General features: G+C 37.9%; 1 protein-coding gene across 6 annotated transcripts in view; it reads right to left on the bottom strand.

The window, feature by feature from the left end:
• The window catches only part of NBEA (neurobeachin), a 650,396-nt gene that overhangs the window by 246,434 nt on the left and 383,611 nt on the right, over nt 1-20,351 (bottom strand). For all 6 annotated transcript variants that reach the window (XM_081551831.1, XM_081551834.1, XM_081551833.1 and 3 more), the window contains one exon: nt 14,881-15,005. In XM_081551831.1, coding sequence (XP_081407957.1) covers nt 14,881-15,005 — 125 coding nt within the window. The remainder of the gene's footprint in view (nt 1-14,880; nt 15,006-20,351) is intronic.

Below are 20,351 nucleotides of genomic sequence, written 5' to 3' on the forward strand. Positions count from 1 at the left end.
TTAACAATCTTCTTAATGGAGTGAACACAGAAAACTGCTCTATGCTTTTTAAAGGAAATTTGATAAGCCATACTTTAAGACTATACATGATGATAAATGTAGAATCTCTGTGTTTTAGATTGAGTATTATGCGGTAGGATTCTGATTAATCATTAAGTTAGGGTGATTTCAAAATATTTTAAATAGGCTTTCATTACATTAAAAATCACATGGCACACTTGTGGGAAAAAAACGCTAAAACATATAGAAAATTTGGGCCAGTTTGGAACCCTCTAAATAGCATAAAGAAGAGAGATAATGGATTATTCATGTTTATAACTTCTTGAATAAATAGCATACTGTCTGGTCCCTATGTTAAAAAGTATGCTTAGAAAAAGGTCAGCAGGAAATAAGTATATCAAAATGGTAAAGGCAGCTATCTTCACATGGTTGTCTTTGAGTGCCCTTTTCCTCCCTTCTTTAAATTTTTTGAGCATTATCTAGATTTTCTACAATGATCATGTTTATTTTCAGGAAAGAAGGAAGGGAAGATGAAAGGGAGGGGAAAACACACAAAAGAAATTTTTCACTGTGAGTCTAGAGGGGTAGATGGCAGATGAGTGGCAGAATAGAAAAATTCTGCAACTCTTGGAATAAAAGAAAAGACGAACTGGACAACTTGAACTGGGGCTAAGAGGGTGGGGAGACTTCCTCTGGCAGTGAATGGCATTAACCTGGGGAATGGAACTTGGTGTTTCTTTTTTCAGTTCAGTCGCTCAGTCATGTCCAACTCTTTGCGACCCCATGGACCACAGCATGTCAGGCCTCCCTGTCCATCACCAACTCCCAGAGTTTACTCAAATTCATGTCCATTGAGTCGGTGATGCCATCCAACCACCTCATCCTCTGTCGTCCCCTTCTTCTCACGCCTTCAATCTTTCCCAGCATCAGGGTCTTTTCTTTCTTAAGCCTTACATAAAATTCAGTGTGGAAATTTTACTTTAAAAATATGAGAAATGGGAGTAGGAGATGTTTTGGATAAATAAGCAACTGGCTCAGAAACATGGAAGTGTTAGTCACTTCAGTCGTGTCCGACTCTTTGTAACCCCAGGGACTGCAGCCCTCCTCCAGGCTCCTCTGTCCATGAAATTCTCCAGGCAAGAATGCTGGAGTTGGTTGCCATTCCCTTCTCCAGGGGATCTTCCTGACCCAGGAATTGAACACACTGCAGATATATTCTTTAATTTTTTAAAAATAGGATAGTTAAGATTGGAGAAGGAAATGGCAACCCACTCCAGTATCCTTGCCTGGAGGATCCCAGGGACGGGGGAGCTTGGTGGGCTGCCATCTATGGGGTTGCACAGAGTCAGACATGACTGAAGCGACTTAGCAGCAGCAGCAGCAACAGGATAGTTAAGAGATGGTGTTGGTATAGGTTGTCTAAAACACTTTTTAAAACACCAAAGATATTTTAAATAATGCTTTTATAAATGATATTGAATGCACAGTCTGTGAATGACTGTCAGTTCATCTGTACTGAGAAACCGCTGTGGATGACAGACTAGACCAGTGGGCCAAAATTCAGCAGGTTAACTGTAGAGAGGGGAAAAGTTCAATGAGACTCTTGCACTTGGAAAAATTTCAAATGCATCTACAGCAACACACTGTCTAGGAAAAGAATGGTGTTTAGATTGAGATTTTGCACTATCTAAAATTTATTAGTTAAAGCCTTCGTGGGTGGGTCAGTGGCAAAGAATCTGCCTGCCAATGCAGGAGATGCAGGTTTGATCCCTGGGTCAGAAGATCCCCTGGAGAAGGAAATGGCAACTTGCTCCAGTATTCCTGCCTGGGAAATCACATGAACAGGAAAGCCTGGTGGGCTACAGTCCATGGGGTTGTAAAAGAGTTGGACCAACTTAGCAACTAAACAAAAACAACCATTTATTAGTTAGCATGACACTTAATTTCTATGCTCTGTCATTTTCCCAAATAAAAATCCTCTTATGATCTGCTGGCAAATTCTTTCACAGTATAGCTCCAAACAGCCTTTTCCCTATCTCCCACACTATCTTTTTGTTCCCCAAACAATTCATGTTGTGTTGTGTGGTCCCTTTGTCCATGTTGCCAACATTCCACTTACTGGTTTGGGAAGATCACCCTGGTTTGGGAAGATCACCATTCATCCTTTCCAGTCTAACTAAAATTTATTTATTCAATCAGACAGCCTTATTCACTGAGTTTGTGTAACATTTTTAATATATTTTGATGAAAATATTTATCATACTCTATTTTAATTATTTATAAATGTAATTTTTAGGTACATTTTTTAAAAATTAGTCTAAAAATATGGGCAAGAATATGAGCAGTTCCATAACACTCAGCAATAGATCTATCGATATAATTTTGTCAGCTCCTTATCTTTGGTGGCTTTTGACTCACTAAGTGGAAATAAAGTACAGACATAAAAAAATAATTTCAGAATTTGAAAATACCATGCTTATAGACCTATTCCATACACTGTCATCTTTCAATGTGGTTATTGAAAAGGATGAATAAATGTGTTAAAATGCTGTATGTATACTGTGAAACAGCAAGGCGAGATAAGAAAGCCTTCCTCAGCGATCAATGCAAACAAAGAGAGGAAACAATAGAATGGGAAAGACTATAGATCTCTTCAAGAAAATTAGAGATACCAAGGGGACATTTCATGCAAAGATGGGCTCGATATAGGACAGAAATGGTAGGGACCTCACAGAAGTAGAAGATATTAAGAAGAGGTGGCAAGAATACACGGAAGAACTATACAAAAAAGATCTTCACGAACCAGATAATCATGATGGTGTGATCACTCACACTTAGCTAGAGCCAGACATCCTGGAATGTGAAGTCAAGTGGGCCTTAGGAAGCATCACTACAAACAAAGCTAGTGGAGGTGATAGAATTCCAGTTGAGCTTTTTCAAATGCTAAAAGATGATGCTGTGAAAGTGCTGCACTCAATATGCCAGCAAATTTGGAAAACTCAGCAGTGGCCACAGGACTGGAAAAGGTCAGTTTTCATTCCAATCCCAAAGAAAGGCAATGCCAAAGAATGCTCAAACTACTGCATAATTGCATTCATCTCACATGCTAGCAAAGTAATGCTCAAAATTCTCTAAGCCAGGCTTCAGCAATACGTGAACCGTGAACTTCCAGATGTTCAAGCTGGATTTAGAAAAGGCAGAGGAACCAGAGATGAGATTGCCAATATCCGCTGGATCATCAAAAAAGCAAGAGAGTTCCAGAAAAACATCTATTTCTGCTTTATTGACTATGCCAAAGCCTTTGACTGTGTGGATCACAATAAACTGTGGAAAATTCTGAAAGAGATGGGAATACTAGACCACTTGACCTGCCTCTTGAAAAATCTGTATGCAGGTGAGGAAGCAACAGTTAGAACCAGACATGAACAACAGACTGGTTCCAAATAGGAAAAAGAGTACGTCAAGGCTGTATATTGTCACCCTGCTTATTTAACTTATATACAGAGCACATCATAAGAAACGCTGGGCTGGAGGAAGCACAAGCTGGAATCAAGATTGCCGGGAGAAATATCAATAACCTCAGATATGCAGACGACACCACCCTTATGGCAGAAAGAGAAGAAGAATTAACGAGCCTCTTAAAGAAAGTGAAAGAGGAGAGTGACAAAGTTGGCTTAAAGCTCAACGTTCAGAAAACTATGATCATGGCATCTGGTCCCATCAGTTCAGTTCAGTTCAGTTCAGTCGCTCAGTCGTGTCCGACTCTCTGTGACCCCATGAATTGCAGCACGCCAGGCCTCTCTGTCCATCACCAACTCCCGGAGTCTACCCAAACCCATGTTCATCGAGTCGGTGATGCCATCCAACCATCTCATCCTCTGTCATCCCCTTCTCCTCCCGCCCCCAATCCTACCCAGCATTAGGGTCTTTTCCAATGAGTCAACCCATCGCATGAGGTGGCCAAAGTATTGGAGCTTCAGCTTCAACATCAAACCTTCCAATGAACACCCAGGATTGATCTCTTTTAGGATGGATTGATTGGATCTCCTTGCAGTCCAAGGGACTCTGAAGAGTCTTCTCCAACACCACAGTTCAAAAGCATCAATTCTGCGGTGCTCAGCTTTCTTCACTGTCCAACTCTCACATCCATACATGACCACTGGAAAAACCATAGCCTTGACTAGACAGACTTTTGTTGGCAAAGTAATGTCTCTGCTTTTAAACATGCTATTTAGGTTGGCCATGACCTTCCTTCCAAGGAGTAAGCGTCTTTTAATTTCATGGCTGCAGTCACAATCAGCAGTGATTCTGGAGCCCAAAAAAGTAAAGTCTGACACTGTTTCCATTGTTTCCCCATCTATTTCCCATGGAGCGATGGGACCAGATGCCATGATCTTAGTTTTCTGGACGTTGAGCTTTAAGCCAACTTTTTCACTCTCCTCCTTCACCTTCATCAAGAGGCTCTTTAGTTCTTCTTCACTTTCTGCCATAAGGGTGGTGTCATCCGCATATCTGAGGTTATTGATATTTCTCCCGGCAATCTTGATTCCAGCTTGTGTTTCTTCCAGCCCAGCGTTTCTCATGATGTACTCTGCATATAAGTTAAATAAGCAGGGTGACAATATACAGCCTTGACGTACTCCTTTTCCTATTTGGAACCAGTCTGTTGTTCCATGTCCAGTTCTAACTGTTGCTTCCTGACCTGCATACAGGTTTCTCAAGAGACAGGTCAGATGGTCTGGTATTCCCATCTCTTTCAGAATTTTCCACAGTTTATTGTGATCCACACAGTCAAAGGCTTTGGCATAGTCAATAAAGCAGAAATAGATATTTTTCTGGAACTCTCTTGCTTTTTCGATGATCCAGCGGATATTGGCAATTTGATCTCTGGTTCCTCTGCCTTTTCTAAAACCAGCTTGAACATCTGGAAGTTCACAGTTCACGTATTGCTGAAGCCTGGCTTGGAGAATTTTGAGCATTACTTTGCTAGCATGTGAGATGAGTGCAATTGTGTGGTAGTTTGAGCATTCTTTGGCATTGCCTTTCTTTGGGATTGGAATGAAAACTGACCTTTTCCAGTCCTGTGGCCACTGCTGAGTTTTCCAAATTTGCTGGCATATTGAGTGCAGCACTTTCACAGCATCATCTTTCAGGATTTGAAATAGCTCAACTGGAATTCCATCACCTCCACTAGCTTTGTTCTTAGTGATGCTTTCTAAGGCCCACTTGACTTCACATTCCAGGATGTCTGGCTCTAGGTGAGTGATCACACCATCGTGATTATCTGGGTCGTGAAGATCTTTTTTGTACAGTTCTTCTGTGTATTCTTGCCACCTCTTCTTAATATCTTCTGCTTCTGTTAGGTCCATACCATTTCTGTCCTTTATCGAGCCTATCTTTGCATGAAATGTTCCTTTGGTCCCATCACTTCATGGCAAATAGATGAGGGAACAGTGGAAACCGTGCCTGACTTTATTTTTCTGGGCTCCAAAATCACTGCAGATGGTGACTGCAGCCATGAAATTAAAAGACACTTACTCCTTGGAAGGAAAGTTATGACCAACCTAGACAGCTTATTGAAAAGCAGAGACATTACTTTGCCAGCAAAGGTCCGTCTAGTCAAGGCTATGGTTTTTCCAGTAGTCATGTATGGATGTGAGAGTTGGACTATAAAGAAAGCTGAGCACCGAAAAATTGATGCTTTTGAACTGTGGTGTTGGAGAAGACTCTTGAGACTGGACTCTCTTGGACCTCAAGGAGATCCAACCAGTCCATCCTAAAGGAGGTCAGTCCTGGGTGTTCACTGGAAGGACTGATGTTGAAACTGAAACTCCAATACTTTGGCCACCCGATGTGAAGAGTTGACTCATTGGAAAAGACCCTGATGCTGGGAAAGATTGAGGGCAGGAGGAGAAGGGAACAACAGAGGATGAGATGATTGGATGGCATCACCGACTCGATGGACATGGGTTTGGGTAGACTCCGGGAGTTGGTGATGGACAGGGAGGCCTGGCGTGCTGGGGTTCATGGGGTCACAAAGAGTCGGACATGAATTAGTGATTGAACTGAACTGAACTGATACCCTGAAATGAATGAATTATCAAGTAAACAGCAATTAAGTACATGAAATTGTATTAATGTGAATGCTCTAAATGAAATGGTTGAAAGATATGATTCCTGCCCTCGACTTTTTTCTTTTATCTCAGAATATAAAATACCTAAAATCAAAATACTTTCTGATAACTTCATAAGGTGAGCTACTACCAAGTGCGAAATACGGATCCCATTCAAAGAAATGTTAGGCTTTTTTATGCCTCCATGTCTTGGAAATTCCTGTTATTAACTCTGCTGCTTCTGATAAATTGCTAACCTTCTCTCAAGTCAGTTCATAAGTAATTATTTCAGTGAAGCTGATTCCAACCCACTATCCCCAGAGTCATCCATCTTTCTTCTGTTCCTTTGTGAAGTACCACTTCCCTCTATGAGAACAGCTTATTTCTTTCCACCAGACCAGGATTTTTCAACCTTGGTACTACTGATGTTTTCGGCTGGATTTTGTTGTCCTTTTGATGAACTGTCTGGAGAATGGTTGGGTATTTTAGCAGCATTTTTAATCTCCACTCTTTAGACACCAGGAACCCCAGGCTTATTCCATCCCTGTTGGGAATCACTACACTAAACTAACTGCTGTGAGGAGGCAGAAAATGTGTCTCAGCCTCTGAACCCTGTACTTCATGCATGCATGGCGTGTGGGAGATACCTGATAAATGCTTCAAATGAAAGAAGCTACTTGTTTCCTCTTGAGTCAGTTTAAAGCCTTCCAACTAAAGCTTCAACACAAAAACAGGGGAGTTGTTAAAACCTTGGTTGACATGAAAATGTTCTTATATGAAAACTTTAAAACATATTTTATAAACATATTTTATAAGTCAGCATTTAAATGATCCATTTTATTTCTTTTAAGAGACTATAAAACCATAAGGTAAAGATGAGATTATATTAAAATATGAACCAGCATCAAAAAAAGCTGAAAGATGATTCCATGTATGTCTTTCTCTCACTCATACAAAAGTTACATCATTAATTTTTCAATAAATTATTTTAACAATAATCAGATCATCTGTTTCATTCCAGGTATGAAGATTTAATTAATAATACACCAACTAAAATGAGCTTATCAATGAACTGTTATAAGATGTCTGCTAGAGACAATATGGTACAAACAATCGAGACCACTAGGTTAAAAACTCAAATGATCTTTTCCAACTATTCTAAGTGTAAACTCTTCAAAAAATTGAAGTCAGAAAAAAAAATGAAGTCAGATAATTTGAAGTTGTTGTCTCAACAACTGTATGTAGCTGCATTAGTATTTTTTTTTTTATTCTCAGTGCTTTTCTTGTTTCTTGATGACTGCAAGTAGCACTTTACAGTAGTCATGCATATACCATCAAAACTAATTTAATTCCAGATTTATTACAGAGCTGCTTTTTATTCATCAAGGTCATATCGTGACAGCTTCACAAGCTTGAATAAATCAGGTGTTAAACAGACACATCTCTGAGGAACCTAAGGATGTTCTCATTTGCAGTTCTCAGCATATCTTATTATTTATTGCCAAAGAAATGACTGATTAACTTTGTCATCTTTGCTCCATGTTTTTTTTCCCTCTGGCTAAAGTAGCCTGCCCTCCTCTGCGACGCCTGATCAGACCTATTTAGGATGACTTCTTTGATCACAGACATGGGGGAGTCTGAGATCTTAAGCGTTGATGAAACATTGTTCCACTATAATTTCATAGAAGGGAAACAGAGTCCAAAATGATAATTGACAGTCAACAAGACAACCAAACTTATTAAGATTTTAACTATTTTTTTGACAGCATAATCTTTTAGTGCCAGAATCTGTCTAGTTTAGGTTTTATGTTTATACAAGCAATACATAGAACACTCCTATTTCAATCATTTGCTTTTTAGCTAATTTGCCCTGAAGAAGAAAGTCCAGCTGATCAAAAGATGAATTTATAGTATATTCTTCCATTGCTATGGTCTGCAAAATTCCTGATAATCAATTAAATTTGCACTTGAATGAGATTTTAGTATTAGAAAATACCGAAATAGCACATTGAGTACATATGAAACTAGAACATTAAACACCAGGAAAAAAATTACATGCCTCTAGGTTTTTATTAATCACATTCCAACACCAGAGGCTGAAAGTATATCAAATCACACCAAATCTTTTGCACATGACAACCTCATAAATTATTCAACTCATTAGTATTACTAAGAAGGATGAAAAACTCCATCAGTGTTAAGGATGTTTTCCAACTGAAAACGGTCAACCAAAAGTTTTAATAATGAAATGGAAGAGCACACTTTTCAAAGTAAATATGAAATAATTCTCCTTTATGTCTCTTTGAAAATATATCCAATTCTGATTATTTTCTCATTTAAAAGAAAGTATTGCTAATGTATTTGTTTTGTGGCTCCAAATAAATTATCTTTTTTTTTTAGTGCAAAAAGCACTTTGTCATGAAATGAAAATTAAATGTCATGAAATTTAAGTTGCAGCTGTTTCTGCCCAGCACACGAAAGTTTAACTATAATTTAATCTAAAATGTTTGAATTAAAGGAAAAGTCTAGTGATTCAAAACATATTTATTAAAACATTAACTCTGCAAATTCAGTTTCACTTATATTATATTAATATAGGCTCACATTCTTGAAACATAGTGTACTACATGCCAGTGATCACTCTCAGGGACTGCTTTGATGGCCATGTAAATATTCCATATTTAAATAATTTTAGGTTATTCTTTCAGCTTGTACAACTTGGTTAACATTCTGAAAACTTGGAATCACTGATTCAAATACTTCTAGCCATACTTAACATTCAGTCATAAAATATTCTTTTGTTCCTAAAACAATTTTGTTGCCACAATGTAGATAAACAGAAAAAAAAAAAAAAAACACCAAAACTGACTATAGATTACAGCAGAGTTTCTCTTTTTGCATTTAATGTTTAACTTTCAAGACAGAATTTGAAATACTGCAATTATTTAATACAGAAGAAGAAATAATTGAATTTCAATTTGTTCTAGAAGGTCTCTCAAAATTTGTAGGTTTATGCTATATTTATACCCTTCATCTACGTCTACACAAACCAAAACATTAAATCATTTGGATGTTAGTCTACACACTGCCAGACTTTAAGGTACTTAAAACACATTTAAATGTTTAATGGCAGGCAGAGTGGCCAGATGATGGTCTGAGTTTTGTTAGCTTTTATGAATGTTCTGGGAAAATGTGAATACAAAAGCTTTCTCTAAAATATACAAAATATGTTTTCAATTAAGTCTTTCAACATCTATTTTCATTGAATGAAGTGCTTTGTAATAATTACTGACATTTACTTCCTATTTCTTCTGAAGAAATACTTTATACATAGGTTAGAAGGCACAAAAGTGTTTAGGAGAAGATACAGTACTACGTTCCTGGCCATCTGTAATTCCTCTTTCTACTTCTAGGTACAAATCACTCCATGGAGAACCTTTCACTCACCTCTTCAAATCCTCCATACTTCACCCGACTCCCTACCCTCTACTCACTTCCTAAAATCCTTTGATGTGAAGTTGAAGAGGAGTGTTCTAGAACTGTTTCTGGGAGTAGAATTGTTTGAGTTATTTTTGTCTTCTACTACCCAGTCCTAGGGGCTACCCGGGTGGCTCAGCGGTAAAAGAGTCTGCCTGCAGTGCAGGAGATGCAGGAACCATGGGTTCAATCCCTGGGTTGGGAAGATCCCACAGGTTCAATGTCTGGAGAAACCCATGGACAAAGAGCCTGGCGGGCTACAGTCCATGGGGTCACAAAGAGTTGGACACGACTGAAGGGACTGACCACAGTATAGCACACTCTACCTTAACTCCAGGAATGAGCACAAAGTAAACCTGGCATGGGTACCATGTAGATGTCCTGAATACTTCATGGCATACATGTGGTCTTTGTTCTAGATATGCATAAAATAAAAACATACCCTACTTTCCTTTTATCAAAGAATCCAACTCAGGAGGGATAATAGGTTCTGAATATTGCCAATGATCTACTATTCAAAATTCATAAACAACTGTGTTATGCTGTGCTAAGTCACTTCAGTCACATCTGACTCTCTGCGACCCTATGCATTGTAGTTCACCATGCTCCTCTGTCCATGGGATTCTCCAGGGAAGAACACTGGAGTAGGGTAGGTTGCCAAGTCCTCCTCCAGGAGATTTCCTGTCCCAGGGACTCGAACCTGAGTCTCATGTCTTCTGCATTGGCCAGGAGGTACTTTACCACTGGCACCACCTGGGAAGCCCTCATAAATCACTATATATTTTAAGACACATTTATACTACACAGATGTTTACTATCACCTATATCTTTCATCTATTTAAATATGAGAATATTATATTTTAGTTTAGATACATTAATAATGGTTACTATATTACTAAAATACATGACAGTCAATCTTAAAAAGATGTTAGTAAAAAAAAAATAAGTTTGTTTCTGATAAGGTTTGACACTGGTTTAGCAAAAGAGACATTTTACAAGTTGAACATACACAATAAGGAATCAATTTTTATAGAGAAGCAAAAGAAATATTTTTCTAACAGACCCTTTCTACAAGCAACCTGTAGAATGACAAATGTGATATAATGTGAATCCTATACAAATGTGGTATTGGCAACTCAGTGTCACTAATAATATCACGCCAGCCCAACCTCTCCGAGAAGGCAATGGCACCCCACTCCAGTACTCTTGCCTGGAAAATCCCATGGATTGAGGAGCCTGGTAGGCTGCAGTTCATGGGGTCGCTAAGAGTTGGACATGACTGGGCGACTTCACTTTCGCTTTTGACTTTCATGCATTGGAGAAGGAAATGGCAACCCACTCCAGTGTTCTTGCCTGGAGAATCCCAGGGACAGGGGAGCCTGGTGGGCTGACGTCTATGGGGTCACACAGAGTCGGATACGACTGAAGCGACTTAGCAGCAGCAGCAGCAGCCCAACCGCTATTACAAATTGTTTTTAGATGTTTCTAATTTCAAATGGGATGAATTCAACATGAATTGATGAAAATGCCTAAATGGATGCATATGAAATGAAGTTTTAAAAATTTTAAGTTCATATTATAAAGCATGCCACTTTCAGTCAGTCAGTTTAGTTGCTCAGTCATGTCCGACTCTTTGCGACCTCATGAACCGCAGCACGCCAGGCCTCCCTGTCCATCACCAACTCCCGGAGATTACCCAAACCCATGTCCATCGAGTCAGTGATGCCATCCAACCATCTCAAACTCTGTCGCACACTTCTCCTCCTGCCCCCAATCTTTCCCAGCATCAGGGTCTTTTCAAATGAGTCAGCTCTTCACATGAGGTGGCCAAAGTATTGGAGTTTCAGTTTCAACATCAGTCCTTCCAATGAACACCCAGGACTGATCTCCTTTAGGATGGATTGATTGGATCTCCTTGCAGTCCAAGGGACTCTGAAGAGTCTTCTCCAACACCACAGTTTAAAAGCATCAATTCTGCGGCTCTCAGCTTTCTTCACTGTCCAACTCTCACATCCATACATGACCACTGGAAAAACCATAGCCTTGACTAGATGGACTTTCGTTAGCAAAGTAATGTCTCTGCTTTTAAATATGTTATCTAGGTTGGCCATAACCTTCCTTCCAAGGAGTAACCGTCTTTTAATTTCATGGCTGAAATCACCATCAGCAGTGATTTTGGAGCCCCAAAAAATAAAGTCTGACACTGTTTCGATTGTTTCCCCATCTATTTCCCATGAAGTGATGGGACCAGATGCCATGATCTTAGTCTTCTGAACGTTGAGCTTTAAGCCAACTTTTTCACTCTCCTCTTTCACTTTCATCAAGAGACTCTTTAGTTCTTCTTCACTTTCTGCCATAAAGGTGGTGTCATCTGCATATCTGAGATTATTGATATTTCTCCCGGCAATCTTGATTCCAGCTTGTGTTTCTTCCAGCCCAGCGTTTCTCATGATGTACTCTGCATATAAGTTAAATAAGCAGGGCAACAATATACAGCCTTGACGTACTCCTTTTCCTATTTGGAACCAGTCTGTTGTTCCATGTCCAGTTCTAACTGTTGCTTCCTGACCTGCATACAGGTTTCACAAGAGACAGGTCAGATGGTCTGTATTCCCATCTCTTTCAGAATTTTCCAGTTTATTGTGATCCACACAGTCAAAGGCTTTGGCATAGTCAATAAAGTAGAAATAGATGCTTTTCTGGAGCTCTCTTGCTTTTTCGATGATCCAGCGGATGTTGGCAATTTGATCTCTGGTTCCTCTGCTTTTTCTAAAACCAGCTTGAACATCTGGAAGTTCACAGTTCACATATTGCTGAAGCCTGGCTTGGAGAATTTTGAGCATTACTTTACTAGCGTGTGAGATGAGTGCAATTGTGTGGTAGTTTGAGCATTCTTTGGCATTGCCTTTCTTTGGGATTGGAATGAAAACTGACCTTTTCCAGTCCTGTGGCCACTGCTGAGTTTTCCAAATTTGCTGGCATATCGAGTGCAGCACTTTCACAGCATCATCTTTCAGGATTTGAAATAGCTCAACTGGAATTCCATCACCTCCACTAGCTTTGTTCTTAGTGATGCTTTCTAAGGCCCACTTGACTTCACATTCCAGGATGTCTGGCTCTAAGTGAGTGATCACACCATTGTGATTATCTAGGTCGTGAAGATTTGTTTTGTACAGTTCTTCTGTGTATTCTTGCCACCTCTTCTTAATATCTTCTGCTTCTGTTAGGTCCATACGATTTCTGTCCTTTAGAAGCCCATCTGCATGCCACTTTAAGTAGATATTTTTAAGAATTTCTTTTGTACGATATAAAGGCAATAACTCATTTTAAGTTGGTGTTAAATCCTTAGGTGATTTTTTTTTTGAGTTGATTAAAGAAATCACCTACAGTACAAGTCAACAATTATATATATATACACACACATATATAAAATAATTATTTTATAAATTATTTTATAATTTATATATATATTTATAATTATTTTATAAATTATTTTATAATTTATACATATATTTATAATTATTTTATAAAGTATTGTATAATTTATACATATATTTATAATTGTTTTATAAATTATTGTATAATTTATACATATTTTATAATATGTACTTATATATATATAATATATATATATATTTTTAGCACTGTCTCTCCTGTAGTTACTTTTACTGTATAAAATTATTTTAGGTATAATAGTTTTGGGACTTCCCTGGTGTCTCAGACGGTAAAGAATCTGCCTGCAGTGCAGGAGAGTGGGGTTCAATCTCTGGGTTAGGAAGGTCCCCTGGAGAAGGGAATGGCTACCCACTCCAGTATTCTTGCCTGGAGAATTCCATGGACAGAGGAGCCTGGAATCCTCACATATTTATTTTTGTTGCAATCCTCAGTAAATTATATCAATTCACAGACTATGTATACAGTAAATTTTCAAATCTGTGTACATTTTCTTTCTATTAAGGTTACATATTTTCTCTATTTAATCCATCAGAACATGAATGGCATCCTATGCTACATATTATTACAGTAAATTTTAAATCACATGGCTCACTATTGTGTGTTGGTGTTGTTTTGTCACTAAGTCACGTTCAACTCTTTTGTGACCTCACAGACTGTAGCCCACCAGGCTTCTCTGGCCATGGGATTTTCCAGGCAAGAATATTGGAATGAGTTGCCATGTCCCACCCCAGGGGATCTTCCTGAACCAGAGATAGAATCCTTATCTTTACCACTGAACCATCTGGGAAGCCCCACAGCTCACTTATTACTCTCAAGTTAAAAAAAAAAAAAATAACAAAAATCAGGTGAGTGTGAGAATAAAAGTAGTTAGTAACAAAAATATATGGACAGTATTCAATTATGGTATTTTCTGAGGGTATGTGGTTTATAAAATTGTGATATGATCAATCAAATTTCAGTTTCTTAGACCATTTAAAATTAGGTGCACAGACAGAATAACCCTATGTACACTTTTTGGTAGACAGAAATCTAAAGTAGCAGCATTTTTATTAAATTACTGAAAAATATTTTGATTTTTACTATTTATTGCACATTTTATAAAGGACAATTTAGGATGCAATTCTACTGTAGTGTGATAGCTCATGCTATCTTTAATATAGGACGGTATTTTTCAAACTTTATTTGCAATTGGAGGATTCTGAATTTACACAGGCATACTGAGGCATGATTTATTTTATTAGACTGAAAATCATAGAATAGATTAGGGTTAAAATAGATAATGCCATGTAGTGAGATTATTAATAAGATATTTATTTCAGTTAAATACTCAAGTATGTGCAGGTATTTGTGTATATACATAACAGTTCACATGTTTGTATATATATTTCATGTATAATCACATAGTGTACATATGTGCACATACCCACACAAATTATACATAAAAATATATAAATTTGAATACACAGTTACAATAGTAATTTTTTTTAAGTGAAAAAATCTGAAAGACCAAAGTTTGAAACATGCTGAAAAGGAAAATGACTTTACTCTTGTTTTAGGCTGTGAGAGAAGGATGGTGGGTAATAACCAATTATGTAAAGCCTTCTAATCTATTACAAAGAAGCTGAAGAGTCTAAGTCTAAGAGTCTACATCAAATGGGAGAACTACTGGGTTAATTAAGTGTAACCTAAATGATGCTGCACAATAAAGTCGAATGTAACATTTTTGACTTATGATATGGAGAATCTGAAAAGGTACTGAAAGAAAAAAGAACTATCAACCACAGAGTCACCTCACATCGAGGAGCATTCCTGTGTAAGAGGCACTGGTACTCACCGTACTCGATCGCAGCTTTGAGCAACGCTTCAGCATGAGTGGAGCCAAATGCATTACGGACAAACCGTCTCCTTCGACGAAGATCATCTTCCCAGTAATCCAAACGCCAGAAATCATGCAATTGGCTAAGAATGGGAACATGAAAAACAGGAATGATTATTAATAATGATGTATAACTGGAAATACACTTTTTCAAGTTATATGAATTCACAGACTGTTTACACAATAAAATTTAAAAGCTTTGCACACTTTCTTTTATTAGGATTAAATATTATTTGGAGACCTGAGTTCAATCCCTGGGTTGGGAAGATCCCCTGGAGAAGTGAAAGGTTACCCACTCCAGTATTCTGGCCTGGAGAGTTCCATGGACTGTATAGTCCATGAGGCTGCAAGAAGTCGGACACGACTGAGCAACTTTCACACATTCAACCCATCAAGAATGTGAATGGCATTATATATTATATATTATGGTAAATTTAACTCTTAATAACAAATACAATTAAATCTTTATTTCTTTAGTCTCATTGGAAAATTAAGGTAACTTTTGAGATATTTCTGTTTTACAACTGCATTTGTATACTTATGTTTCCTCTGCAAATGAACAAACTTAAAATACTAACATTCTCATATTTTAGGCATTATAACATTCAGGTCTGCTTTCCTTACAATGTTCCTCCTTCTACTAAAAACATTAATCACTGGGAGTTTAGAAGAAATGCAGCATCAAATTATAAGTATTAATGGCACAGTTTGCATTCTTTTACACTGTTTTTAACAAGGCTTGTAAATCACAGGATAGACCTCACTACAAATAGTTTGCAATTTAATGACCATGGTTTCTTAGTAACTGAATTAAGAACTATAAAATATTGCCCACTTGGATTTGGTGGAACAATGATTAAAATAATGTGCTGAAATATTCATTGAAATAATTCCCTACTGCCCACAGCAACCTGAGAAAAGTGCAATTTTATCCATTATTAATAATACTGAATTAGAGCTGCAAAAAAATTCTAGTATGTGGTAATTGTCTTGGTAAATTATTATTCTAATGCTCACACAGTCCTTGGATGATTTTACAGCTTTCAGCTAATATAAACCATTAACAATCATGGCCATCATTGCGTAACACTGTCTAAACTATGTTACACTTTAAACCAATATTAAAAATCTACGTGATATTAGAGAAAACAACTGAAATATATTTGTTGTATATCGATGAAACATTTTACGATATCACTTTTAATTTCAATTTAGTTTTGTAAACATTAGTGATAAACACTGCTGCTTGAAAAGTCTGTTTCTCTCTATACAGTATTGGAGACAGATACTCAAAAGATAATATCAATATTCTGACTTTCCTGAGCATCACCATTCATAAAAACATATAAAATGCTTTCACAGAAGGTTCAATTTCAGTTTTTGATATTTTATTATAGGAGAACACTGTCCTTGATTAAGGCAGAAACTATACAACTTGCTCAGAGAAGGCAATGGCACCCCACTCCAGTGTTCTTGCTTGGAGAATCCCAGGGATGGCGGAGCCTGGTGGGCTGCCGTCTATGGGGTCGTAAGGAGTTGGACACGACTGAAGCAACTTAGCAGCAGCAGCAGCAGCATACAATTTGCTCATCATTATCTCTCTAGCACAATGTCTGGCACATACTATGTTTTTAATAAGAATTCAATGAATTAATTTAAAACAATTTTTGTTACTTTGAAAATCTGTAGAAAATTATAGTCACTGAGAACAAAAATTTGACATTTTATGGCTATTTAATTTTTTTCTATAACTTAACTGTAAAAGGACATATCAATATAAGGGATACATAAAAACATTAAAATTATAATCATTTAAAATGTATTTCAATATACTTGTTTTTCTAAACATACAATTTTATTTTTCTGTCAAAATAATGATTACCTGTTGATTATTACAAATAATGTACCTCTGTCATTAATTTAAAACAGGATAATTTCTATCCCTACAAACGCAGATTAATTCTAATAGTTTGAGGAAGACTACTTGCTTTAATGATTTTCCTTAAAAGTATGTTAAATTTAAGTAACCAATTTCATGTGCAGAAACCTGAGATCTGATGTTTTCGCCAATTTCTAACCACAGACATACTTTCCTCTATGCCTCCAATTAAATATAACTTAAAAATAAATTGGATGATACATATATACAAAACAAACATAACAAAACCCTGAATGGAGCATGGAAGGCAGACAGGTTAAGTACCACAGGGCCTGAGAAAAACAAAGTGGTGAGTTCCTCCCTGGTTTATTTTTTTTGTCTTAGATATACTAGATTTGGAGGCAAAGAGACTAGCAATCCAGACAGGATAACAGGTACGTACACACACACACACAAAAGGAAAAGCCCCTAAAAAGCATGTTTCTCTAGCAGAAAGATGAAGAAAAGGGCATCCTAGGAAGACAGGAAACTTAAAGACAATTACTGTTCTCCAGCCAAACACCACAGAGAAGCTATGCCCCCCACAGATACACACTAGAAAAGGATGAGTGGGGAGTGTAGATCTGAAACCTCACGATGGTATAATGGGGCACCCTCACATCCACAGTGGGGTGGTGATATCAGAGAAGGTGAAATAAGGAGCCAGGATTCTCATATCTACTGGTTGCTGACCAGGTGCCCCAGCCTCAAGGAGTCAGTGGAGAACGTGTGGAGACCCTGCATTTCCTTCCCCTGTGGACAGAATGAGGCATCCTTCTCTCTTTCCTATGGGATGGTATCGGAAGGAGGCACAGTAGAGTCAGGACTTCTATTACTAATGGAAAGCAATGAGGCCACCCCCTAATAGTGGACATCATGTAGGGAGCTGGAACTCCCACTCCTGGCAAGCAGTAATGAAGAGCTGCCCACTCACTAGATGTCAATGGAAGGGAAGTGGGGAACCTAGATTGCTATCTCCACCTGGTAGTGAAGAGGCTGTTCTCCCCACCTGCCCTGGTGGAGCTATGTAAGAGAAAGTCAACTAAAATAGAAGAGTTAAATGAGATAAAAATATCTCAGAAAATAATAATTTAAAACATCATGTTTCAATATCAAATTACTTGTTATACCATGAATATGGAAGATCTCAAATAGAATGTAAAAAGATCATCAATAGATGTCAATGCTGAGATGACAAGGATATTAGAATTTCCTGACAAGGATTTTAAACCAGCCATGATGAAAAAGGCTAGGCTTCAGTGAGCAGTTATGAACATACTTGAAAGAAAAAAACAGAGAAAAACTCAGCAAACAGTTCCAGCAAAATAAATAAATAAAACAATCAGATGATGTAAAGAGGTACCAAATGGAAATTTAAGAACTATTAAATACAGTGAACAAAATAAAAACCTTAGTAGATGGGTTTAACAGAAGAATGAAGGGGACAGAAGAAAAAAAAATTAGTTAACCAGAAGACAGAACAACAGAAACTAACCAATCTGAACAGTAGAGAGTAAAGAGACTGAAAAAAATTGAACAGAGCCTCAGAGATTTATGGATTACAACATCTAACATTTGGGTTATTGGAGTCCTGGAAGGAGATGAGAAAGAAAGCAGGACTGAAATAAAGTCTGAAGAAATAATGGCTGAATACTTCCCAAATTTGAAAAAAAGAAAAACACAACATAAATGTGTACAGATTTAGGAAGCTGAGTGAACATAATAAACCCAAAGAAACATAGCAAACCCAAAGAAATATATGCCAAGACATGCTGTAATTAAAGTTCTGAAAAATAAGGACATAGCAAAATGTAAAAGGCAGCCAGAGAAAAATGACATCTCACCTATAGAGGTAAAGCAATTAGCTGCTGCTAAGTCGCTTCAGTCGTGTCCGACTCTGTGCGACCCCATAGACGGCTGCCCACCAGGCTCCCCCGTCCCTGGGATTCTCCAGGCAAGGATACTGGAGTGGGTTGCCATTTCCTTCTCCAGTGCATGAAGATGAAAAGTGAAAGTGAGGTTGCTCAGTCGTGTCTGACTCTTAGTGACCCCATAGACTGCCGTCTACCAGTCTCCTCCGTCCACAGGATTCTCCAGGCAAGAGTACTGGAGTGGGTTGCCATTGCCTTCTCCAAAAAGCAATTAGAATGACAGCATATTTCACATTCAAAGCTATGGTGGTCAGGGGAAGTGTAAAATGTTTGCCATGTGCTAAAAAAACTGTCAACCCAGAATCCTACAAACAGTGAAAATACGCTTTAGGAATAAAAAAGAAATGAAAATATTTTCAGACAATGAAAAAGAATTTGTCAGCCTCAGAGCTAGTCTAAAAGAATGGCTAATGGCAATCATAAACAGAAGGGAAGCAAGAACAGGCTTTACTTTTCCTGAAGTGTTCTCAAAATTGAGAATACAAATTTGCTGTTGAAGCAAAATTACAACACTGCCTGATGTGGCAGTGTTGTGCCTGCACTGTGTACAGAGGCAATGTTTAAAACAAATATAAATGAGGGAGGGTAAAGTGATATAAGGGTTTCACCAATGGCTCAGCTGGTAAAGAACCTGCTTCCCAAAGTAGGAGAAACAAAGAACGTGATTTTCACCCCTGAATCCGGAAGATCTGAAGAAAATGGCAACCAACTCCAGTATTCTGGCCTGGAGAATTCCACGGACAGAGGAGCTTGGTGAGCTACAGACCATGGGATCGCAAAGAGTCTGATACAACTGAGTGTGCGCGCACACACACACACACACACACACACACAGATGTAAAAATTTGTATACCTCACTTGGACTTGTAAAATGACACCACCAGTAGACTGTGATGAGCTATGTAGATAGAATGTAATAATTAGAGCAACCTAATTATTAAGCTATGGATGGAGGTTCGTGACATTGTATAGGAGACAGAGATCAAGATTATTCCCAAGAAAAAGAAATGCAAAAAAGCAAAAAGGCTGTCTGAGGAGGCCTTACAAATAGCTGTGAATAGAAGAGAAGCGAAAAGCAAAGGAGAAAAGAAAAGATATACCCATTTGAATGCAGAGTTCCAAAGAATAGCAAGGAGAGATAAGAAAGCCTTCCTCAGTGATCAATGAAAAGAAACAGAGGAAAACAATAGAATGGGAAAGACTAGAGATCTCAAGAAAATCAGAGATATCAAGGGAACGTTTCATGCAAAGATAAGCACAATAAAGGACAGAAATGGTGTGGACCTAACAGAAGCAGAAGATATTAAGAAGAGGTGGCAAGAATACACAGAAGATCTGTACAAAAAAGATCTTCACGACCCAGATAATCACGATGGTGTAATCACTCACACTCACCTAGAGCCAGACATCCTGGAATGTGAAGTCAAGTGGGCATCACTACAAACAAAGCTAGTGGAGGTGATGGAATTCCAGTTGAGCTTTTTCAAATCCTAAACGATGATGCTGTGAAAGTGCTGCCCTCAATATGTCAGCAAATTTGGAAAACTCAGCAGTGGCCACAGGACTGGAAAAGATCAGTT

The sequence above is a fragment of the Giraffa tippelskirchi genome, chromosome 12 (genome assembly GCF_054371585.1).
Source record: "Giraffa tippelskirchi isolate mGirTip1 chromosome 12, T2T-mGirTip1v1.2.pri, whole genome shotgun sequence".
NCBI classification, from domain to species: Eukaryota; Metazoa; Chordata; class Mammalia; order Artiodactyla; family Giraffidae; genus Giraffa; species Giraffa tippelskirchi.